This window comes from Prionailurus viverrinus, chromosome C1 (assembly GCF_022837055.1).
Source record: "Prionailurus viverrinus isolate Anna chromosome C1, UM_Priviv_1.0, whole genome shotgun sequence".
Taxonomy (NCBI): Eukaryota; Metazoa; Chordata; class Mammalia; order Carnivora; family Felidae; genus Prionailurus; species Prionailurus viverrinus.
In genome coordinates, this window is record NC_062568.1 from 117,573,809 (window position 1) to 117,599,836 (window position 26,028).

The window sequence follows — 26,028 nt, forward strand, 5'->3', positions numbered from 1 at the left end:
CTGAAGCTCTGACTTCTACACTGGACTCTACCACGTACTGTCCCTGGATTAGGTTTTTTTCATCCGTAAATATTTATTCATTCAGGGGCACCTGAGTGACTCAGTCGGTTAAGCGTCTGACTTTGGCTCAGGTCACGATCTCACAGTTTGTGGGTTCAAGCCCCGCATTCGGCTCTGTGCTGACAGCTCAGAGTCTGGAGCCTGCTTCAGATTCTGTGTCTCCCTCTCTCTCTGCCCTCCCCCCTGCTCACACTCTGTCTCTCTCTCAGAAATAAACAAACATTAAAAAAATTAAACATATATATTTATTCATTCAGTAAACAATTTTGAACACCTCCAGCGTGCCAAGCACCTAGCACTAAGCCCTGAAACCACCACAGTGAATTCAGTAGTTGCCCCCAGGGAACTTGAGATTTGCTGGGAGAGACAGACCAGGAAGGGGATCTTCATGATGCACTGTGTCCTCCCAGGGCTCCTGAGAGCAAGGGAGGGCCCCACCCTGTCCCTCCCCCCGGGGAATTTGTGAGCAGCAAATGAGATCACACAAGAAAAAGTGCTTTGTAAATAGGAGAGGGCGAGAATGAGGTGTGTGGGGGAGCAGAGGGAGAGGATTTAAACCCAGGTGCTATCTACCATGTCTGCAGATCTTGGGCAGGATGCCGGCCAATCTAAGCGCCTCGTCTGGGGCTGTGAGCCTGGGCAAGGCCTCCTGGATATAAGAAGACGCCGCCTGAAGCTCTGGGCTCGTTATCCCAGCAGGCCAAGCCCAAACCTTGCTGCCCTGGCCAAGCTGCTCTGGGCTCCGTCCTGGCCGGAGCCTAAACCTATGTATGTTCCTTTGCTTGGAGCCAGGAGCTTTTGCAGGCCCCTGGGCCCCCTGACCTTTTCAGGGTCCTAGCTTGAACAGTGACAAAGGCGATCTTCCCTGTATCGTGCAGCTAGAGAAGCCTGATTTCCGTGAATCCCCCTTATATAAGGATATCGCCGGAGGTGCTGCCAGCAGCTGCCGTTCGCTGTACTGAAGCGCCCCCTGGAGGCCATTTCTGGTTCAAACGAATGTGTAGGTGTTTCACAATCTGCCTCAGCAGGATAAAGGGAAAAAAAAGATGCTCAGAGGATTAAAAGGCAAGAAATGGCAGCGGACCCTGAAGAGGACCCCATCAGTCCCTTTGCCAGCCTTCCATGGTTTACTGATGAGACAGTCAAGGGCTGAGATGTCTTGGCTTGTCACTGGGACGGGATTTCCTCTGTGGCCAGGGACCTGTGTGACGCCGCTGTTCCTGACATATTCTAAAATCTGGATCTCAAGAGCAAACATGCAAGAAACCCCTCCAGTTTTCCCTGCAGCCCAGCCCCCAACCCATATGATCCTCTTCTATCCCAAACCTCAGACTCTCTGGCTAGCTTGGGAAAGGGGATTTTCGGTGGATAAAGCCTCCTTCTGGGGAGAGTTTGCTGATTTTCCTTACATTTCTGAAATGAGCTGCCCTACACCAAGCAAGGACACACATTTCATTGTGAGCCATTTATTCAGTCATACCTGGGGCACATGGGTGGCTCAGTCGGTTAAGCCTCTGACTTTGGCTTAGGTCATGATCTCATGGTTCATGGGTTTGAGCCCTATGTCGGGATCTCTGCTATCAGCACAGAGCCCACTTCAGATCCTCTGTCCTCCTCTCCCTCTGTGCCACCCCCACCCCCACCTTGGCTAATGCTCTCTCTCTCTCAAAAATAAACATTAAAAAAAATACTTATTCAGTAGTAGCTGGATGAGTCTATAAAGACATCAATAATAAACCAATAGTTCAAAATCAGCATGGAGTTATTTTTGCCTGAAGAAAATCCAAGCCAGATGGTAGCAGAGTATCAGGAAAAGTAAGCCAAGCTCCCAAACTGAGCAAGGAGATTTTTTTTTTTTTAAATCCTCTTACTTTAGGTTCTTCTGCTCAATCCTTTGCCAGACCAGTAACTTAGCTTCCTACCAACTGGGTTTGTTGAATTCTTGAGTATCACTGGAAAACAAGATACATAAAGTTTTCAAGCTCTCATTGTCAACAAAGCCACAGTTCATGCTACTGGGGGCAGCAGCTGCGTGCAGTATCTAGGGAGGGCCCTCAGAGGACAACAAGTCTTTGCCTACAAGCTGTTGCTGGGCCCTCTTCAGGCCAAAGACCATTCAAACAAGGGGCACCCTTTAGAGTCAACCCTGAGGAGCCTTGGGTAAACTAGAATGGTGTTTGAATCTATTAAAAAAGCTACATCTGTCCCTCATGGAACAAGTGCAGTCCACTGACTGGCCAAAGGGCTCAGAAGAAGCCATACTCCAAAATAAGTCAGACTGACTGAAACTGAAATGTTTGCTTCTCCACAGTAGAAACGATTCCACTTGGTGCTCACAACAGTCTTGATGTGAGATCTTGAGGTGAGTATTATTATCACTGCTGTCTTGCAGAGAAGGAAGCGGAGACCTAAAGAAATTGAGTGATTTTCCTGTAAGCAAAGTAGCCAAGATTTGAACCAAGGGTTCTGCTTCTAGTTTTCCCAATGGCATCATCTACCTTGGCATGAGGCCAACATATTAAGTAGCGAAGAGAATATTCTGAAAAGCAATTCAGTTTGCCACAGATTGTTGGGAGAGAATTCTTACATAATCATTAGAATTACGTTACAGCGTGGAATCTGTGGCCCGAGGAAGACCCTGATTGAGGAATAGTGCTCATTGGAGGTCAGTTCACACAATATGCTTTTTGGGAGGCTCAAAACTTCTCGATTAAACAATAAGATTTCTCCTTTGTTTCCCACTTCCTTCATTTAAACCACACGGGCACTTTGTCCCCTATAAAGTCCCATGCAAGTGTTTGTGATTATTATTCTTCGGATAAAGTAAGTTCCCTCTTGGAAGAGTTAAGAAGAACCACTAACAATTGGAAGAAACAAATACACAATGGAGACAGTGGTGAGGGTGGGTTTATGCATCTGGAAAAACTACAGTAAAACTCAGAGCTGGAAGGGGCCTCTTGAGAGCACCTGGTAACAGTCCTAATTCTGTTTTGGTGGATAACATTAAGACCCAGCGGTCAAGTGACTTCCCAAGATCATGTGGTCAGCGAGTGGCAGAGCCAGTCAGAATCCCGGTCCAATGGACTCCTGGCTCAGGGCACTTTTCACTTGATCATCATTTGAAGAGACTGTGTCTGGTTTCTAAATAAAATCCAGCTAGCAATCCACATCTCCAGGGCTACCCTTGACATGACTCTTTGAGGAAACTGTTGTGCTGTTCTGGATAGGGAAAGGAAGGAAGGGAAAATGGAGCTCTCCATCCCAAGTCCCCATAACAATAGCTAACAGCCGCCAAAACTTACTGAGTGCAGTGCTGGGCACTGTGCTTAGTACTTTATATGTATTAACTCATCTAATCCTCTCAACAACGGTATCAGGTAGGCGTGATTATTTCTACTTTACAGATAAGGAGAAACTGGTTTCACAAACAACCTAAGGAACTCACTTAAGCTCCCACAAGTGGTCAGAGTGGTAGGGATTAGAAGATTGTAGTCCAACTCTGTTCTACATCAAAGCCAGTGCTCCTAACCACTGACTTCTAAAACCATATGGTAAATGCAGGAGCGCCCAGGGAAACTCAAATTAAATTTTGGCTGACCACAGGGAATCCTCATGCCCTGGCCAGCTGTCCCAGCAGAAAACTGCAGCCCCTTCCTAGCTAAAAGAGGGGATTTCCACCACAGTGGCAGCTTCCAGACTTCAGTTTCTAGCTTCTTCTGCCCAGACTCTCTCACTGGGAGTGGGGGAAAGGGTAAGACCAGCAATAAGGGAAGAAACATTCAGAACTGGAGGTTTTAGTAGAGACAGAAAGAAAACAGACAGGTTTGTTTTCTAAAGCAAAGGTATCCTAAGGCCACACCCTGCCTTCAAGGGCTACACAAGAAATTCTATGCCTTTCGTAAATTCTCCCGCCACCCTCAGGAACCATTTCAACAGGTCTTGGCATCCACTAGAACTTAGGACACAAGAAAGGACTTCAGGGCAAAATGAATCAGTCCTCTTTCAATTGGAATTTCCCTTTATAAAAAATCCCTTCCCCGGAGGGAAGAAAGTAATGTGCCCAGCCAGCTCCTAGGGTCTTCTCTAAATTAAGGCTGCCCAAAGGAAGGAACACTGAGACTTTCCACAAGGGAAGATCAAGAGGTGCTTTTCAAACTTCTTACCTTGCTGGGTATTAGTCTTTCAAGCTCAAGGGACCTTTAGGAAATAGCACACATTTGGCAGGTGAGACAGGCAACTAAGGTCTAGACAAGCTGTGAGGAAAAACTGGTGCTTAGGAGGAGTGGGGTCCAGGAGGCAAAAGTCCTGCCAGCACGATGCATTGCTTTTTCTCCGGGTCTGCTGTTTATTGTTATTTTGCGCTTCTCCAATATTCTCAGCACCGCACACTTGAATCTTAACCTTGAAGTTCCTTTCCAGTGAAAGCATACATGCGTGGTCCCTGAGCCACCCTCAGGTTCCATGTATAAAGAACAGGGTCCCGGAAGCAACAGTAATTCACTGTTTGACAATTGTACTGCCTCTCTACACGGTTTCTGGCATAGAACATACACTCGTGCACTTGTCTCTGGAGCTTGCCCAAAAGAATAAATAATTCGCGCTAGCCTCGATCACGGCTAACCTTAACCGCAAGCCTATTGTTTCTGAGACGGAGGAATTTGCACTGGTTTTGATGGAGCATTTAAAAGGGACATGGAATTAAACTACTTGAGCTGGCAAAGAACTCAAGAGCAGCCGGTCATCCCACACACGGGATTCTACTTATTGATTTAAAAACCTGGTTTCTTGTGAGTGAAGAATAAAATAGGAGCTTAAAGGCACTTACTCTTGAATGCTTCAAATACCTGCCTCTTTGTTCCCAGATGCACTCTACTTGCACTTACGCTGTAAACACACGTCCGTTTCCAGCGTTCTGGCAAGCACTGTTCGGAGCTGCAGTCGCCTTTTGTTTGAATTTCGGTGAGGCTAGTGATGTGTGCACGTTGCATTGAGTCAGAACTACAAGCACGCCAACCAGTGTTCCTCGGTTTCATTTCCAGTTTCTCTACAGGGCTTTTCAGTATATAAAGCACCAACTGGGGTCAGAGGACAATGTGGTCCAGTATAAAGAACACGGGCTCTTGGGAAGCCTGGGTGGCTCACTTGGTTTAGTGTCCAACTTTGGCTCAGGTCATGATGTCACAGTTCATAGATTTGAGCCCCACGTCGGGTTCTGTGCTGACAGCTCAGAGCCTGGAGCCTACTTCGGATTCTGTGTCTCCCTCTCTCTCTGCCCCTCGCCTGCTCTCTCTCACTCTCTCAAAAATAAACATTAAAAAAAAAAAAAAAATCTGGGCTCTGGAGTACATGACCACAGGCAAATCACATAGCCTGAGTTACAACAAAATTCTGCTGACCTGCTTGGGTTACTGAAGACTTAGTTTGCTCAGGCTGGCATAACAAGGTACCCCACACTGGGTGGTTGAAACAACAGTTGATTTTTTTTCACAGTTCTAGGGGCTAGAAGTTCAAGATCAGTGTGTCAGCAGCTTTGATTTCTTCTGAGTTCTCTCTTGTTGGCCTGAGGATGGCTGCCTTCTTGCTACGTCCTCACACGGTCTTTCCTCGGTGAACATGCATGTCTGGTGATTACATTTTTTCCCTTTTATTTTCCTTTAATGTTTACTTATTTTTGATGGGGGGATGCAGAGAGAGAGGGAGAGAATCCCAAGCAGGCTCCATGCTGTCAGCACAAACCATGAGATCATGATCTGAGCCAAAATCAATAGCCAGACACTTAACCAACTCAGGTGCCCCTACATTTCTTCTTAGAAGGACACCAGTCGTACTGGATTAGCACTGACCCTAAAGGTCTCATCTTAACCTCATTACCTCTTTAAGAGATTGTCCAGTCACATTCTGAGGTACTAGAGATTGAGGGCTGCAACATATGAATTTGGGGGACACACAGTTCAGCCTCTAACAAAGACTAAATGACAAAGGTGATAAAAGCTCACATTTTCCCTGTCTTTGGCATAAGGAAAAAAATGTGTGCTTTGGAATCATGCAGTGTTAATTTCAGCTCCTGGTTCTGTTGCTTGCTAATTAGATAAATTTGGACAAGTTGCTTGTTGGACAAGTTGTAAAATGGGAGTAAGAATATCTCCCTCAAAGGGACAGTTGTGAAGATCAAGGGCCAAAGCACTTAACAGTATCTGGAAAGGGTAGCAGACAGAATGTATTTGCTATTATTGCATTATTTCCTGCTGGCAATAATTGTGATCAATGCTTCCTATTTGCCTCTTTTTGTCAAAGGGCAACTAGTCTTGGTGATGGTCGGTGAACTAAATAAAGTGAGAACCTTCTGTCCTGGGGATTTCAAGAAATATTTCTTGGTTGGCTGAACACCTCCAATAGCAGCTGAAACTTCCCCAGTGGAGCCTTACTATCGCGATTACCCAAGTCCACATCAGATCCCCCGTGTCGGACCATGTCCCTCCCAGCATGATGTACTTCCTCTTCCCTTAGCCTTATGATGACCCATGCACTTCCTTTTCCCCTTAACCTATCTTGTGACAGTTTCCCTTATAACAAAAGTCACAAGCAGCCCAGCAGGAGCGCGTTGGCCAGAAAGACAGCAGGACTGGAAAACAAGCAGGATGCTACCAAAAACTCCACCATGCAGGGTGCCTGGGTGGCTCAGTTGGTTAAGCATCCTGACTTTGGCTCAGGTCATGATCTCACCGTTCGTGAGTTCGAGCCCCACATCGGGCTTTGTGCTGACAGCTCAGAGCCTGGCGCCTGCTTCAGATTCCATTGTCTCCCTCTCTCTCTCTGCCCCTCCCCTGCTTGCGCTGCCTCTCAAAAATAAACATTAAAAAAAAAAAATTAAAAAGCAAAACAAACAAAACACTCCATCATGCAAGCAAGCAGCTTTAGGGCAGGGGTTGGTGGCTGAGCTGAAAAGGTGTTTTAAATCGCTGCTTCCAGTCAGGAAGGCCTCAAGGGACAGAAGCCCAGTCCTCAGTTTCAAACTAGTAAGAATAAAAGGAATCTCCAGAAATGAGGGAGACCAATCCCCATCATGACTCATAACCATGTCATTACGTGGTTACAGCACTGTTCCTGTAAAAGTGGTCTGCAGATCAGTGCCTATCCATAAACTATTTGCTACTGGTCCATGACAAAGCACAGAAATCAAGAGTAACATTTAGAAATTTTAACAGCAGTTTGACAGAGTGATTTTATGTCTGTTAAATCTGTAATTTAATAAAATTATCAATAAAATTAATAAAATTAATAAAATAATGTAATAAAAATGTTATGGTTGTCTTTTGTCTTGTTTCATTTTTCTAGAAATTCATTCTTCCTGTACTTTACACAAGTGTTGGTCCATGGCCACTAGCCCAGCAGCACAGGCAGCTTAAGCACTGGGTTAGAAGCTTCTAAACAGCCGAGTGTGAACAAGTCTGTCGCATAACTCAGCAGGATGCAGCTACTTGGGCTCCAGTACATCCCCTTCCAAAACAAAAAATACTGAAGAAACTATAGCATTTTCCTTCATTCCACCTTGTCAGAGAAGAAATTGAGTGTTTTCTTAATCAGGAATATTGTAAAAATCAGCTTCCAGTATACATCCCAGTCCAAACTTCACCATATTGGAAATTATCGATGTCCAGAGGGCTTTGTATTCAAATAGTTCTGAAGACTACAGACATAGTATCTGTCCCGAGCTAGGAGGTATCAGTGGGGCAAATGCTGAATGTGTATCAGAAAATCTGGATTCAAGTCCTGGCTTTACTGCCCAAAAGCGTTTTGACGTGTGTAAATGATCATCTCAAGCCAATTTCCTTAACTACAAAAAAATGGAGATTAAAATGATCTATCCAATCTACATTTTAGAGAAGCTTTGTGAGATTCGAATAGATGATGTCTGTGGAGCGTGCCCCATAAAGTGCAGCAGAAGTGCACGATGGGTCCAGCCCTCAAGGAATAAAAGAGGGGCTTCTGACAGTCTCAAAAGAAATAGCCCCTAACACAGTACAGTGAGGAAGCCGCCCAGAAAACAGACCTTCTTCAAGTATTTTGCTTATTTTGAATTCGAAAATGCTGCCTTCAAATCCTTCCTTGTGTAGGAAGCATTCTTATTTTTTAATGAACTATGAAGTGTGTTTCCATTCTGCCAGGCATTGCTAGATGCCAGGGTGGACAATAGGAGGGAGGCAGAGAGCCCCGGCCCTTGGGCAGCTTATGGGTGCAGAGTGTTCCAGAGGCAGGCTCAAGAAAGTCTGTGACTCAAACACAGCAGAAATTAGAGAGGGGCAATAACTTGCACAACTATTTGGAGACCCTCTCAAAGGACCACAAACTGAAAAATGCACCATTTCCCTCCTATACTTCAGGCAAGAGGAGACCAGAAAATGATAATGTATTTTAGCTTTATTGAAGACATATTACAGTAGACAAACAGGTGGACAAACACATGCTTTATAAAATATACATTCTCATGTGTGAGAAAATATAAATAGATACTAGGAAAGGATCACACTGAACACCAACTTGGCTTTTAACTCTCTTTAGGTACATCTAGTACCAGGGCTACTTGGACCGATGTCCTCCAGTGGGATAAAGGGGGAAAAGGAGAGGGTAGAAATAGTCTTTCTATGGATCAAGAGGCCACTTTAAGCAGCCAAGAGATACTCCAAGAGCACTTGACCACCTGATGATCAATTTCTCTTTCAAGACAGTTACAGTTGATAAAAGATCACTTTACTCTTTGTATCTAAAAACAGGCTCAAATCAAGATGATTTTTCACCTTCACCCCACTCACTGGTGGAGATTATTAGGATTGCTAAAACACACTCAACACACAACCTTGAGGGAGCAGGTCCAAAGATTACTACACACACACACACACACACACACACACACACACACCCTGACCTCTTATCACTCACAGAATCTCCAGATGATTCATGGGCTCAAGGGTGTTGTTTTGTAAAGAGCAGCTTGTAATACATCTCTTAATTCAGAACCTGTTATTTTTGTCAACAAACCAGGCAGTTGTCCAAAAAAGAAACAAAAAATTAAGGCTAACTGATGGTGGTTTAGACTGCATTCTATACAAAAAAAGTTCTAAGTTAGAAGCAGGAGGGAAAAACATCTGCCAGACTGGAAAGAGGCCATGTCACAGAAGAATGAGACATTCCCTACAGGTTGCCAAAAATCTCAGCACAACCTCGTAAGGCCCAACTGCTTCACAATTACCCCTGTAATCTGCACTGAGGAGCAAACTCAGAAATGGAGCACGTAGCATGAAATGGCAGTAAATTTACCTCTGTGGCTCCATTACCTTCTAGCATTTCTGTGGATATTAAAATTATTTTGGAAAAGGCTGTAACACACTTGGGTAAAATACTGGGTGTGAACACCACAATTCCAACCCCATTCCAATCGGAGTCCTGCTGGTAAGAAGAAACAGGAATAAAATTAAAGAGTAAAAAGGACGGTTATAATATTATATAGACTTTTAAAGTTTTTATTATGGTAATGCCATTTGTGTTAGTAACTAGTTATAGATTTCTGCAGAATAAGCCCAGAGTTTCATGGTTTCAGCCATTAGCACAGAACAGGCTCCTTATGTCAACCCCAAACCAAAACTCTTTAGTTGAAAAAAATGTCTTTAGTGCTCTATACTTACTGTATATAAAAGACTTTGAAGGAAAAAGTTTTAAGACTGTCAGATTGCTTCTGGAAATTTCCAATGATAAAATTGAGAGAGATCTAACAGTCATCTCGCCCATATTCCCATTCTCAATGTAGGAATTTCTTCAATGCTATGAACCGGTGATTATTTGGCTTCTGAGTGTACTTTTCCCACAAAACGCTGATTATTTCAATTACTGGACGAATTTGTTAGAGAATTAGTTAATATAGAATTACTGGCAAGTGTATACTGCACTTCCCTGTAACTTCTGCCCCACAGAATGGGGGCAGATACGACCCTGGTCCTCAGGAATAAAAAGAGTGAATTTAATCCTATTTCATGGCAAAACTTTAAGTAATTAAAGACTTATCGCATCTCCCATCTCTTAGGAAAATGGGTAAGAGTCTAAGTTGCTCAATATCTTAATGTTCCTTTTACAACCCACCAACAGGCAATGTGAAGGCAACTCTTTTTAAATATTAAAGTTACCTTTCAGAAAAATACACATAAAACACTCTGAGATGGCACATTAGAGGGTCTCTGATACTTTGTATCCCATAGAGTAACTTGCACACTAGGGAAAGCACTTTAGAAGCTGCTGAATGACAGAAAGCCAATGGCTTAGGTGTAGACCATGTGCCAGGAAGGCATGGAGTTAAAGATGCTATTTCTTCTTCCAGACAGACTTAAAGAATCAGTCTAAGAGGGGCACAAATTAAGAGGACTTAGGCATCCCTACTGATACAGGGTGATAACTGGGTGAGGGGCAAGAGAGTATTTCTCTCCGCATTTTGACTTGCTTGGCTTTGCAACATCCCTGATTCAAGAGGCATTAGGCAGACCTTACATGCTGGGAGGAAACACTGATGAGCCACTAACCCTGTCTACGGGTAAGGGTTAAATCACTTCTTGGTCAAAAGCATATGCAATAATGAAAAATTTCAGGAATTTCTTTTCCTAAGATTAGAATTTATTAAATTATTATTTTTTAAGACCATGGGTAAGGCTCTTGATATTTAAACAAATTCTTGACTCGGTTTTGTTTTGTTTTTTTTTTTTTTTTGGTTATTTAGGCAAGCTAGGAGTATCTAGGAGGACACCTCAGCTGTTTGAGGTGATGTAAGGGTGAACCTGGCTGTTCAGGAGACCAGACCAGTCCTAGACGTAGTAGGACCACTGCCAGGGCAGAGGCAGCGCTCTTGTCTTCGAAGTTTTCTAGAACACTGGTTCGCAGCCTGTTTGTTGGCCCTGTCACCCTTAACAGTCTTGCTATAACTACACCTTTACACTCAAGAAAGTCTGCCAGATTCTGAGTGGGAGTTCAGGGTAGTGACAGGGTAACCTTGAATACACTGGAAAGGTGAAGGAGTCACGAACTAGCCACAAATCAGCCACAGTGCGGCCTCAACAGACTCTGATGCTGTGGTGTGCTGGGGCACTAGCCTTCAGAGCTGCTGCTCTAGAGAGCAGTTGGTGGCTTCCATCGAGTCAAGACTCTTTGTTTGCTGAGACTGGTTCAAAGCAGAGTGTTTCTTCTAGTTGTGAGTATTTCTTACGCTGTCACCCCTGCTGTGGAGGAAGGGAGTCTGGCTCAAGTCAGAGGAAGCAGCACCACCCCTGTTACTCTAACAAACGTCCCATGAAAGCAGCTTTTTATTGGAGTAGCCTAATCCTCCTTGGCTCCTGGAGGGATCACAGATTCACAGGACGTTACAGCTGGAAAGGGCTTTGGACTAAGCTAGCAGAATGCCCTCATTTCATAAGCGAGAAAATCAGGCTGGAAGTGAAGAGACTCGCCCCCGACTGCACAGCCAGTAAGGAGCAGAGCTGGGAACAAAATCCCGGTCCTGACTCTAAGTCAGTCCCGTACAGATCACAGTGCACACTGGTAAGGAAGAAGAGGAGTCACAAACTGGAAGGAGAGAAAAATGGTGATATTTAAGAAGTTCAAAGTAAAAATGAACAGAGGTTGACAGTTTAAAAAGGAAAGAGAGAAAGGCTTGGCAGGAGAAACAGCTAAAGAGGTGCTGGTGTCTATGGGAGAAAAAAACTGAGGATTGAAAACCAGTGTGCAATTCAACTTTCTGGCAAAAAGCGAAGATATTATGTGAGTTTAGAACCCTTGAAATGCGCAGTAACTTAGAAACAGCGATTTGCATTTCAGTGATGGAAGTTATCCAGGCTGTTAACTAGTGCTCACTAGGTTTAGAGGACAGGATCTGACAGCCTAGGTAAGAAAATCTGAAAGCACAGACAAAAAAAGAACTTTGGTCCATTACATTCCATTAGAGTGTGAAGACCTTTGTTCACAGAAAGTTTTTTGCTATCACAGAAATTCAAGAGAACTTTTTGGCTTAAATAATCACTTGTACAAAACAAGGACCACTCTAAAGCTTTATAGTGTAAGAATCTGTGCACATTCAATGACTCCCAAAAGCACTCTTCCCTTCTTAAGATATACTGTGCATTGGTAGAAGAGATATTATTTAAAAAAAACAAACAAATAGAAAAGAAGCAATCTTTGGTTTCCTCGTCAACAACGTACTTTGCTGAAAGAAGATATTCCCAAAAGAAAATTTCCTTTGTCTATGTGCACACGGCTATAACAAGACTGCTAGTCTTTTGAGTCTTTTTATGCTTAGAAAGGTAGTATTACCCGGCAGTCGTAAACAGATGGCAAATGACTAGATGTATGAACTTTTAGGTATGAAGAAAGTGGTTAATTACACCAAGATCGTGTTTGTGTGTACGCAATCACTAGGTACCCTGCCTCTGTACATATACTTCTTAACAAATACATTTTTAAAACTTTAAGCAAAGTCTTTAGGTTCGCTAAACCGAGTTATACAAAATCTGTGGTCTGAGAAGCTGCTGTCAATATTATAACTGGATATTATATATAATTTTGGCATATCAAAAATATTTACAATAAAGCCAACACATATGGTCAATGAATACAAAAATTATTTATAAATGCACATGTATTTACAATAAGATCCCTGGGCGATAGGGACCAAAAAAAAAAAAAAAAAAAAAGATTCACAAGAATACAACACCCACTGACATGGTAACAGTTGGTCATGCCTGGGATTCTTATCAAAGACCTTGAATATCAAAGCCCAGTCTCAACTATATGCTTAAAACCACTGAAGAATCCCAGACACACTTCCCAGAGGGCTCCAAAGTTATTTGTATTCCTTGGAAGACAAGACAGAACAGTGATGTTTTCTTAGAATCATTCCGCAGGTTGAGACAATCCAGCATGTTAAGCAGCAATGAGACTCTTCCTAATAGGCAATGCACAGCTGGGCACATCCCCGTGGAACCATCAGGAGGCACATTTGTCCTGTATTTTCCTCTGCCCGTGCTGCATGTGTTTTATTAGATGTACCCATTTCTGTCAGCCATTACCCCTTCTTCATCAGGTATAAGCCCAAACAAATGCCCGGCCCACCTTGGTGTGGTCAGATGTAACTGCAGATAGGGAAAGCAAATGCTGACTTCGGGGTTCTTCTGAACTCTGAGGTAGTAAATACAAAATTAATTACCTTGAGTCTTTGCCCAGATTTCTTCCTGGAGTGGGTTTCATGTGCCCTCACAACCGTCTTGAATGTTCCGAGTCCTACTAAAGTCAAAAGCATGGTCGTGCAACCTGTGACAGGGCATGGAGGATGTGGAACAGTCTGGACCACTCTCCGCCAGACCCTCGCTCTGATGGAGTTGCGGTGACTCAATTACCGGCTGCTGGGAAAAGGGAGGATGAGGCAGGCCTCGTTCTTTGCTTGCGCTCCACAGAGGCCGCTGCAATGTTTCTGACAATGAAAGACAATAATCAGTGGCAAACGGAAGTTCAAAACGAGTGGTCTAAAACTTAATTTTCTTCTACCCAAATCCTCCAAAAAAAGATGCTCAATATTCCTGAATAAGGACACTGAGAGCAAATGTATACTTGCCATCTTCTTAGCAACAATTAACAAAAGAAAATAAAATAGAAACGGGAACCATGGTCTTTCAAGGCCTTCTACCCAACAAACTTCACCAATTATTTACTGAAACCAGGAGCTATGTCCTCTCCTTTCATCTATTATTAGTGGTTCTGCCGCTACAAAAATTTAAAAATAAAATGCTTTAGACACATGGAAACAGACTAAAATAGCATCCATATTGTCGTGAAAGTTGCATGACACACAGACAAAAATCGCTCATTCAATGCAGCCATTACATCTTTAAATAACAAATGCCCATGTTAAAAAAAATTCTTTTAAAAATAAACAACCACTTCCCTCCAGCTTCTAGCATGCCAATAATTCTAACAACAAAATAATAACCCAAAGCAGCAATTTTAAATCAGATTATCTGTACTTTGTGGTTTCAAAAATACGCATTTCTCATTCACCTTATCTACTGCAGTGGTGAACTTTTTCCCCAAATATCAGTTGCTGAAAGTTATATTAACTTCATGGGGATGCATTTTGGAAAAAGTTAGCAAAACATTCTGGAAACAAACACTCAGAAATAAAAACAAAACCCAAGGGAAAAGTAGACCAGCACAGGGCTTTTTAAGCTTTAATATGCATACAAATAACCTGGGGATCTTGTTAAAATAAAGACTCTGGTTCACTGGGTCTGGGGTGGGAACCTCGGTCTGCATTTCTAAAAGCTCCTAGGTGATGCCGAAGCTGACACCACACTTTGAGTGGGAAGGAGCTAGAACACCCCACTTAGGAATGAGCAGGGCACCAGAGCATTCATTTGCACACTTCCTCACTTACAGACCAGCTTAACAATAAGATGTCCCCAAAGTTAGGAAAAAGATGCACTGCATTTTTGCTTTTACTAAGATTTTTTCGTATGTGTGTACCTCTTTCAAGACACAGGAACATGGATTTACCGTTGGCACACTTCTAACATGGGCACTGAACTTCAGTGACAATATACTCTTCTCTGACTTGTATTCTCTTTAGAAATCTTTGGAGAGGCTTTCTTAATTAATTATTATATATTTATTCAAAATTCAGGGGCTCCTGGGTGGCTCAGTCGGTTAAGCGTCCTACTCTTGACTTTGGCTCAGGTCATGATCTCCTGGTTCGTGAGATCGAGACTTGCTTCAGGCTCTGTGCTGACAATGCAGAGCCTGCTTGAGATTCTTTCTCTCCCTTTCTCTGCCACGCCCTTCCCTCTCAAAATAAATAAACAAACTTAAGAAAAAATGTACTGCTAAAAATAAGAACTTAAAAAAAAAAAGAATAGAGCACGTATCTTAAAAGTCCCATGTCAGATCATTTACTCCCACCAGACCCACCCCAGGATGCACCTATAGTCCTCCCCCCACCAATTTCCTGTGCTATTCCATTTCAGGTTGACAAGAGGGTGACAGTTGATGAAAAGCCTGGAGGGACAGGAAGACATGCTAAGGAGGGCCCTTCATGGTCTAGAAAGAGTTGTCAGCAAATGCCTCATCTGCACAATGTAACATATACTTCTTTTCCCAGGCCATGTGGGCCAGCAGACACTATCCCAAAACTGCCTCCTCACTTATGGCCCTGGATCGTAACACCCCACAGCACCAGCTAAGTGATCCTGGCATTAGATGTTTACCTGAGAGAACAGTGACCAAAACATTTTTAAATCTTCTCCATAAAAACCTCCACCGAATTATGCCCAGATTATATCCTTAGCATTTCCAATCTCCATTATTTACATAAAGATGGAAGAAACAATTAACACCCATATGACCCCTTTTAGAAGCTTTCTCTGTACGGCTTCTGAAGCTTTAGGAGTGTGACCTTGATACTCCCACAAAAGCTGTTTCCACCCTATAGATACAGACTTCTTTGTAACCCTTATCCCTAAAAATCTCTGGCTCCAGTTTACACCAGCTAATAGTAGCTCGTTACTACATTATACCAATTGGCTTGCTTCCTGTCAAATCAGAAGGAAAAATCAAGTAGGGGAGGGTAAAAACAAAGCAAAATAAACAAAAAACGCTGTGCCCTTTACCACTGTTCATCTGTGTGGAGGGAAGTTTCTTCTCATTTATCCTCTCATGGTTGGCGGGAAAGGCGGCCAACTCTCTGTCTGCTGATGACACCAGGCTCTCCAAGATAGGGGCATCTTGGGGAGCATGTGCCAAATATGTTTCTTTGGGCATCTGGACCATGAGGCCGGACAGCGCGTGATCCAAAACATCCTCCTCGGCAATATAGGTGTACGGACAGTATTCTCGGGTCCTGGAGTAGATGTTGGCATTGTCGTAACAATCGGAGCAAATAACCCGGGTGCCAGTGCCACCTGACGACAACAAAGGAAAGAATCCTTCAGTTAAGGAATCAGCTTTGCCAATAACCAGTTTCCTTCACCAGCCGCCATCATTATCATCATAGTTGGCACTGATTCAGCACTTATTCAATACACCGTTTCACGGTCTTTCTGTGAATTAACTAATTTAATCCTCACAACCTCCCTATGAGGTAGGTACTATGGTTATCCCCATTTAACAGATGGGGTAACTGTAACACAGAGAAATGAGGTAACTTGCTCATAGATGCCTCCACCTTGTTATGGTAAGGAGGTGAAATCTGAACTCAGGCACTCTGGCTCCAGAGCCCATGCTCTTGAATGCTAGGTTAAACCATCTCTGTCCAGCCTGTACAGGTCAGGCCCAAATCAAGGGCCAAGATAAGGCTGCACTGTGCTATAAGTCACATGTTTGAGTTAAGCAAACTAAAGCAGAGAACAAGGAGTTATGATGACTTCACAAAAACCCGCATCCCTTTCGTGCCATCAGGGAGTTAAGCAACACTCATTACTAAAAGTACCCCTCGAGAAGGCCTCCGATGGTCAAGAGTCCTGCCTGATACACACGTGTTTGGCAGAAGTAAAGTTTAATAATGAGCTCCCTGGCCAGTTATGTGTTTTGAAAACTGACGAAAGACAGGAAAGAGAGTGAGAAATAAAGAACAAGTAATTGTTCTTGACCAGGCAACAGTGTTAGAACTGGAAGAGACCTAGAAGTAATTTAGTTTAGCCCAGAAAGCAGTGTCATTGCCCACCAATTTCAAAGAGTAGAGACATTTAAAGATGCTTTTAAATGCTAGCAGTAGCCCCCTTTCCATGGAAAGCCAAAACAAAATCCAATTCATCGATTAAACCAAGAAATTCTGTTAACCCTCGGCCTAAACAATCTCTGTACAAATAGAATAGGCCTTTCATTTGAACAATACTTGAAGAACTACACAGATTTGTTGAAAGGATCTATGAAAATCTTGAGAGAAGTGCTTTATAAGATATTGCTTATTTATTTTAAAAATGAGAAAGTTACAAAGCTCAGATTTAAGTAACTTGTTCGTGGTCCCAGAGCTGGAAAGAGAAACTAGGAATCAAACCCAATTCCTCTATCCCTTAATTCATCTCCCTGAGCTCTGTCACTCCCTGCAGGAAGGGTGGAGCGAGGGAGAGAAGTAGTATTGAGAAGTGGGATTCATTTCACTAGGGAACATGTTGTATCTCTCTGCTGTTCTCCAACATATGCTGATAATCATCACTGCCCTTCAAACTTTAGTATCAACCTGCCAGCAGGAGACCCAAACCTCCCTGGATATGGTCTGAAGAGTGCTCATGCCTTAAAGGATCAGACACCCGAGAAAAGTTTCTAGAGCATCTCCTACTTTGGTTTGGGAGCCTTTGCTGTGTACACCAATCCCTTGATTTGGGATGTGTTTCTCCTTTCTGTCAGATGGTTTTCTTCTCTGTTAAGATTTCCATCCAATCAATTTCCAGTCAATTTCCATCCTATTTTGCATGCAGCCAAATGTTTTCCGTGAGTATCTTACTTTTAAAATGTTGCCTCAGGTTAATGGGGAAAACGGTACACTGAAACTAAACTCAACTGAATAAGCTGAAATTGTAAGCATATACAACAAAGAGTCATTACCATCAGTGCCTTTGTGTAAATATCCACTGGTGGGAGGCATAAGTTGCTGATGACTGCCTGCCTCAGAGTTACTGTAGCCTTCCTGTGGCTCCGACAGTGTTCCTTGGGAAGACAAGTAGCTGGGAATGTCTGCAGGCAGATTAAGCTCCTCTGTAAAAGAGACATCTATAACTCTCAAATAAAGTTAGGTGACTGAAGCCAACAGTCAGAAGACACTGTGCAAATGTGTTCACTTTGATACTCTTGGCCAGGAAAATGCTATGTACCTAGGAACTCGACAGCTCTTAGAATTTTCCCCTAAACTATTTCTCACTAAAATTCTTTTCAAAGCTTCATTTTAAGGGGCGCCTTGGTGGCTCAGTCAATTAAACATCCTACTCCTGATTTCAGCTCAAGTCATGAGATCACAGTTCGTGGGATGGAGCCCTACATTGGGCTATGCACTGAGAGTGCAGAGCCTGCATGGATTCTCTCTCTCTGCCCCTTCCCCGCTCATGTGTGCACGCGCTCTCTCTCTCAAAATAAATAAACATTAAAAAAAAAAAGTATTACTAAAAGAAGCAGAACCTGAAGTCTGAAATCTTATCCATAGGCAAACTTTCACCATCTATCTGACTGAGCCTCTTCTCTTTCAGGATTTCTGGGGGAGGCGTATGAAAGGCTGATCCCAGTCATAAGAGCTCCACTCTTTCCCAAAGGGAAGCTATGATGGAAATGAGCCCTTGGCATTAAAGAAAGAAGGTGTACCTGTAATGTGTTTATGAGAGCAAAGTCTTGGGGGAGTATCTACAAATTCTTAAAATTATTAATCAGAAAGGTTCTATTATATGGAGGAAGTGGACACTTTAAGAAAGAAACTCTTCCTTCTACCACATGTAAAGTATCAAAGCTCCATAGCTTTTTATATTTTACGACAAATCTTACATTATGTTCCTGACTCAAGTACAAGCCATTGGTGTTAACTGGTACCACTCACCTGTGTTTGTGATACTATAGTCTTCATTCTTCCTTCTCATGTGGTAAATAACAATGACCCAGATCAAAGAGGTGCCCACAACACAGCAGACCACAACAATGATGACAATGCCAACTGTGGTCCAGCCATCGTCTTCATGCCCAATGCTACTCTGGGAAGAGTCACAATTGGGGGATGAAATGACATTGAGGTAAATGTGACCACGTTCTGTTCCAAGGGTGTTAGACATGATGCAGGTATATTTTCCAGCATCTTCCAGGCCAGCATCTACAATGATGAGAAGCTGGTTGGCTGCAGCAAAGAAGTGCCGTTCTGTCACCAGCAGTGGCCCATCATCTTTGGTCCAGTTGAGGCGAGGAGCAGGACTTCCTCCCGCTATGCACTGTAATACTGCAGTTTCACCTCGGGTTACTGTCTTGTCCTCCAGGGGTCTGATAAATGAGGGTGTCTCTTACAGAAAGATGTACAAAAGAATCATGTTAAACAATTTTATTTATTGATTTCTACTGAATTAGACAAATGAGGTGTTAATGAAGTAAGCACTTTCATATGCCCGTAGGAGGATTGAAGTTCATGTTCCAGAAAAGCAAAAGCCTCAAAAATCACTAATTCTACCTTGGGCAAGCTATCCTAAGCAAGGAAGTCAAAGATTTATACACAAAGATGCTTATTATGAAATTGGTGCAATTTTTAAACATAAAAGAAAGAGATCTTTTTTAAAAAAAAATTTTTTTTAATGTTTATTTTTGAGAGAGAGAGAGACAGAGTGTGAGCTGGGGAGGGGCAGAGAGACAGGGAGACACAGAATCTGAAGCAGACTCCATGCAGGCTCTGAGCTGTCAGCGCAGAGCCTGATGTGGGGCTTGAACTCACAAACTGTGAGATCATGACCAGAGCCGAGGTCGGACGCTCAACCGACTGAGCCACCCAGGCGCCCCAAAAGAAAAAGATCTTTAAATCTAGCAGGAAAATGAGTGAGTATAGTACAGCCACATGGTATTTTTTCAAGACTTAATGACAGAGTAACCCTTTTGACACAATATTTAAGAGGAAAGAAGTAGGTATACATAACTATGTGAAAATGTATTAAAAAAAAAAAAAAAAAAAAAGGTCCAGAACACGCCAAAATCTTTAACAGTGTTTTGGTGACTTTCCCTTTTTCTAATCTTCTGTATATTCTAAATTTTTAAAACAACAAACTTATTTTTCTGATTATGCAAGTAAATAACACAAAGCAACAAACTTAAAAAAACCTAACATCTAGGGGAATAGAGAACTAGAAAGCAGACCCTGCCTGTGATTTGAGTCCCATGAAGAAAAGTATTCTCATAAGGAAAAAAAAAAAAAAAAACAGGCTTGTCAAGGGAACTCTTTAGGGAAAAGACACTTTACCAGAACACAGGAAGAGGAGGAACACAATGGAAGGAAAACAGGACGTCTAACCAAAAGACAGGTCATTTTTGGTGCATTTAATTTAAAAAAAAAAAAAATGAACTAAGGGATGCACTGTATGTTAGCTAACTTGACATTATATTAAAAAATAATAAAATAAGGGAAAAACAATTACATTGCCCTGAGTTCACTATGAAGCAGTATAAAACAACTGCCAACTCACTGCTGAACAGGTGAAAAAACATATATATGAAGTAGAAACCTTCCAGAGGGACAGGATAAAGGGATCCGAATTTTCAATTCATGTGATGAAGATCTCTAATTCTGCCTTCATTACTTTCGCAGATTTCAGTTATCTGATCCACAGATATCCTAGGCTGACATAACCCCACGTGTATTGGCAAAATACAGTGACAGAGATACAAGGATCACAATTAAAATCTGAAACTTAGACTTTTTTTTCACCATGAAGATCAGAGCAGGCCCCCTATAAAAAGGTTCCAAGCAAAGCAGGGACCCACAGGGCAGCACACATACCCAATACTGTGAGTGAGGCATTTGCTGAGAGGCCTCCTGCTCTGTTTTGTGCCATGCAGCTATAGATTCCCATGTCTTCTATTTTCACGTTGGCAATGAAGAAGACGTCATCTTCAGGCATGACATGCATGCGCCTTTCTCGAGCCGCGGGAAAGTCAGTACCACCATCTTTCTGCCAGGAAATCTGAGGTGCAGGGTGCCCCTCTGCAGCACACTCTAATCTGGCCATGGCACCAGTGCGAATGGTTAGATCCATTGGAGTTTTCAGGAAAGATGGCATCTCTGTTCCAAGAAAAGATTACCGAAAAAAGTGGGTGGGTAGGGAAATACACATACACATATTTACATACACACATAAATGAGACAATCTGTTAGGCACAATACCAACTGTTGTAAATACTCTATTTCTTTGAGAAGACATGCTCTCTGGATGAACAGTAAATACAAGTTCAGAGGGCATCTCTTCTCCCAAAACCTCAGAATACTTGGAGTACAGTGATGACTAAATTCTTCCAGAATGCATGCCACATCCACCTGATGTCTCTGATGGGGACAAGGAAGGCAGAAGGCCACAAACCTTTCTGGGCTCCGTATTTTAGAGCTCACTATTTGCTATGCTTACTTAAGATACTAAATCGTGCTTTCCAAACTAACATCTACAAAGCTGGCATGGCAAATGCATGATAAGAAAAAATTTATGCTTTCAAAAATCTCATAAAACAACACAGAAGTAACACACAAATACATCCTGGGGCACCTCAGGTGGTTAAGTGTTCAACTTTGGCTCAGGTCATGATCTCACAGTTTGTGAGTTCGAGCCTCACGTCAAGCTCTGTGCTAACAACTCAGAGCCTGGAACCTGCTTCAGATGGATTCTGTGTCTCCCTCTCTCTCTGCCCCTCCCCGGCTCGCATTCTGTCTCTCTCTCTCAAAAACAAACTTTAAAAAAAAAATTTTTTTTAATCTTTAGAAAAAAAAAAAGAGAAAGACACAAATACATCTTTTGGTTGTACAAAACCCAAAATATTTTAATTATTCAATCTGATAGGGGATAGATTAAACTATTTTGGAGAAGTTTTATTTTCTTTAATTAATTAATTAATTTATTTATTTATTTTTAAAACCACAGTGAAAAAGAGCATTAATTTAAAAAATGATTCTGTGTGACTACACTCAGACAATGATAATGATACTGTACCTAGAAATGCCCTAAATACTCCCAATTACTAGAAAGCCCTGTGAACAGTGTCAGAAATAAATTTCATAGTTTTCAGAGCCAAATTATGGTTCTAGAAAGAATAGAGAATTTCCAAAGAATTTTTTCAAAAGCATAAATAACAATAAATGTAGCCTATTTCCTGGGGCCATGGAATTGCCCCTTATCCTCAACCAAAGAGCAGTTAGGGACAGTAAGTAGGCAAAATGGTAATCCAGTCTATCTATTATCACAACCCTAAAGACAAAACAGTAAAATGCCCCCTTAAATGTCAGGTTTAGCCTCATTTTCTTGGTTAGGTGGTTCAAAAATTGAACATGAAAAACACTTCTAACTATAAAACTATCAGGGAGCAGAATTCCTTACCATTCACAGTCAGTTTGGCTTTAAGAGAATAATTAGAACCAAAGTGGTTAGTAACAATGCACTGATATTTTCCTTCATCTGTGAAATTCACGTTGAAAAGATGTAGGACACTCGTATACTCCAGAGCTTCTCCAGCTTGCTGCTGGTAACGAACAAAATTCTCAACATCGACATCATACAAGATTTCACTGTCTTTGCGCCACACAGTAGACGTGGGCGAATCGCTGCTGCTCACTGCGGTGCATGTCAGAGTCGCGTTCGTGCCTCTTAGAGCAACTGTAGTTTCAGGATGCATTCTTATCTGTGGCTTGAGAAAATCATCTAAGAGAAAAAAAATGGGCCAGGAGCCAAGTCACTTACTTATTTTTGCTTCCACAGCTTTTGAAACAAATAATGTAAAATTGTGCATTGTTTACAAAATGGCATATTAAGACAGAGACTACAGAACTAGCATCCAATTCTTTGGCTTAAGGATGAGGAAAATGAGGCCCAGAGAGGGTCAAACAACTTATTCAGAGACATGTGCTGAACCGGAACCCAGGTTTTCAGACTTTAGGGCTTAGCACCATTTTCTACTATCCCTTACAGTCACGTATGCTTAGAATGTCCTTCCTTAAGTATTACCAGTTACAGGGAAAAAAGAAAAACCCAGATTCAAATTTCAAGACAAGTTCTAATCCTATTAGCTCTTGTGTATACACAGAGCTTACATATGAAAATATGTATATAACAACACTCATTCTTTTCCGTGCCAATATAGAAAATAGGGATTATTGGGGCGCCTGGGTGGCGCAGTCGGTTAAGCGTCCGACTTCAGCCAGGTCACGATCTTGCGGTCCGTGAGTTCGAGCCCTGCGTCGGGCTCTGGGCTGATGGCTTGGAGCCTAGAGCCTGTTTCCGATTCTGTGTCTCCCTCTCTCTCTGCCCCTCCCCCATTCATGCTCTGTCTCTCTCTGTCCCAAAAATAAATAAAAACGTTGAAAAAAAAAAAAAAAGAAAATAGGGATTATGATTTTATTATATTTTATGGGGAGTAACAAACATAATATACTTTGCATGTGAGTAACTCTCACCTAAAATAGTGAGAAATATCAAACATGTTAAATGTCCAACTGAAGACAGGCTTAGGACTGGCTAATATACTATGATTCATAAATAATATGTCATTAATATGTAAAAAAAAATAAGCATTTTGTGAGCCTGAACTTCCAAGTGTCCTCACTATCTTTAAGGAGATTATAAAAACAGATCTGGCCATACATGGGTATCTAAATGATCAGATACTAGAGACATGCAACACAAACACACTGATCTAAAAGTTCTGGGCTGCCAAGGCTAAGAACCAGTTATTCCACTTTAAACGAAATGTAAGTGTAAAGGAAAAATGTCCAAGCTTGAGAAAAGAACAATATAGATATATACTTGAAATTATGAGTGTCAGAATCATGACAACTTTTCCATGACTGTCCGCCATTCCCCTCCCCAAAATTCCAACACCTTAGTCTTAAGAAACTGCATGAAAAACAGAAACAACATGAACCTGGTATATTCATACATTGCTGGTGACAACATAAACAAGTGCTATCTTTCTGTAAAATACCTGGTAGCACTTTTTAAGATCTACTTTAAAAAAAATCATTACTTTTTTGTTTCAGGAATCTTACTACTGGAAATTTATTTTAAGGTTAACAACTCCCTAAAAGTGAAGGCCTACATTCATAAAGATGCTATTATACTGACATTAAAAATGATCACTGAAGGGGCGCCTGGGTGGCGTAGTCGGTTAAGCGTCCGACTTCAGCCAGGTCACAATCTCGCGGTCCGTGAGTTCGAGCCCCGCGTCAGGCTCTGGGCTGATGGCTCAGAGCCTGGAGCCTGTTTCCGTTTCTGTGTCTCCCTCTCTCTCTGCCCCTCGCCCGTTCATGCTCTGTCTCTCTCTGTCCCAAAAATAAATAAACGTTGAAAAAAAAAAAATTTAAATAAAAAAAAAAAATGATCACTGAAGAACACACAAAGGAAAAAAACTACTTATGATATACTAAGTCAAAGAACACAAAATTTAACCTACGATTAACAACAATATAAAAATTTTAGAGAAGAACACAGAGAAATGGAAATAGATATGCTAGTGAGAAAGCATTCTGATTTAATTTCTTTTTTTTTACTTTTGTTATTAAGATAGTGTGTACTATGCATCTTTTCTGACCACAACGCTATGAAATTAGAAATCAACCACAGAAAAAATCTGGAAAGAGCACAATACATGGGGGTTAAATAACATGCCATTAAAACAACGAATGGGGGGCACCTGGGTGGCCCAGTCGGTTGAGCATCCAACTCCAGATTTCAGCTCAGGTCATGATCCCAGGGTCATGGGATTGAGCCCTGTGCCAGGCTCCACGCTGAGCATGGAGCCTGCTTAGGAATCAATCTCTCTCTCTCTCTCTCTCTCTCTCTCTCTCTCTCTCTCCCCACCTTCTCTCTGTCCCTCTCCCCCTGTCCCCTACTTGTGCTTTCTCTCTCTAAAATTAAAAGAAACAAAGACAAAACAAAACAAAAACAATGAATGTGTCAGGCCACATGGCTGGCTCAGTTGTAGAGCATGCAACTCTTGTCCTCAGGGTCGTTAAGTTTTAGCCCCACCCTGGGTGTAGAGATTACTTAAAAATAAAATCTTTATGCAAATGAATGAATGAATGAATGAATGAGTTAACGAAGAAATAAAAAATTACATGAAAACAAATGAAAATGAAAACATAAGCGTCCAAAATCTTTGGGATGCAGCAAAAGTGGTTCTAAGAGGGAAGTATATAGCAATACAAGCCTACCTCAAGAAGCAAGAAAAATTTCAAATAAACAACCTAATCTTACATCTAAAGGAACTAGAAAAAGAAGAAAACCAAAACCTAGCAAAAGGAAGGAAATAGTGCCAATTAGAGGAGAAATAAATGACATACAAACTAAAAAAACAATAGAACAGATCAATGAAACCAGGAGCTGGTTCTTTGAAAACCAATAAATTGATAAACCTCTAGGCAAGACTCATTAAAAAAAAGAAGACCCAAATAAACAAAATTACTAATTAAATAGAAATAACAATCAACACCACAGAAATACAAATAACTATAAAAGAATATTATGAAAATCTGTATGCCAACAAATTAGACAACTTAGAAGAAATAGATAAATTTCCAGAAATATATAATCTACCAAAACCAAAGCAGGAAGAAATACAAAATATGTACAGACTAATTATCAGCAATGAAATTGAATCAATAATCAAAAACCTCCCCAAAAACAAAAGTGCAAGACTAGACAGCCTCACAGATGAATTGCAGCAAACATTTAAAGAGGGGTTAATACCTATCTTTCTCCAACTATTCCAAAAAATACAAGAGGAAGGAAAACTTCCAAATTCATTCTACAAGGCCAGTATCACCCTGATACCAAGTAAAGACACTATAAAAAAAGAGAACTACAGACCACGATCTGTCATGAATATAGACGTAGAAATCCTCAACAAAATATTAGCAAACCAAATCCAAGAATATATTTTAAAAAATCATATACCACAACCAAGAGGGATTTATTCCTGGGATGCAAGCATGGTTTAATATTCACAAAACAATCAATGTGATGCATCACATCAATAAGAGAAAGGAAAGCAATCATATGATCATTTCAATAGATGCAGAAAAACCATTTGACAAAGTACAACATCCATTCATGAAAAAAACCCTCTGTAAAGTAGGTTTAGAGGGAATATATCTCAACATAATAAAAACCTTATATGAAAAACCCCACTCAGCATCATACTCAATGGTGAAAAACTGGAAGCTTTTCCCCCAAGGTCAGGAACAAG

The 26,028-nt window shown here is 41.7% G+C and overlaps 1 protein-coding gene across 4 annotated transcripts in view; it reads right to left on the reverse strand.

Moving 5' to 3' along the window:
• Positions 1-8,460: 8,460 nt before the first annotated feature.
• The window catches only part of LRIG2 (leucine rich repeats and immunoglobulin like domains 2), a 64,888-nt gene continuing 47,320 nt past the window's right edge, over positions 8,461-26,028 (reverse strand). For all 4 annotated transcript variants that reach the window (XM_047872646.1, XM_047872647.1, XM_047872649.1 and 1 more), the window contains 6 exons: positions 22,167-22,487; positions 20,585-20,866; positions 18,656-19,105; positions 17,680-17,829; positions 15,747-16,037; positions 8,461-13,558 (listed from right to left, as the gene is read on the reverse strand). In XM_047872646.1, coding sequence (XP_047728602.1) covers positions 13,332-13,558; positions 15,747-16,037; positions 17,680-17,829; positions 18,656-19,105; positions 20,585-20,866; positions 22,167-22,487 — 1,721 coding nt within the window. In that variant the 3' untranslated portion in view covers positions 8,461-13,331. The remainder of the gene's footprint in view (positions 13,559-15,746; positions 16,038-17,679; positions 17,830-18,655; positions 19,106-20,584; positions 20,867-22,166; positions 22,488-26,028) is intronic.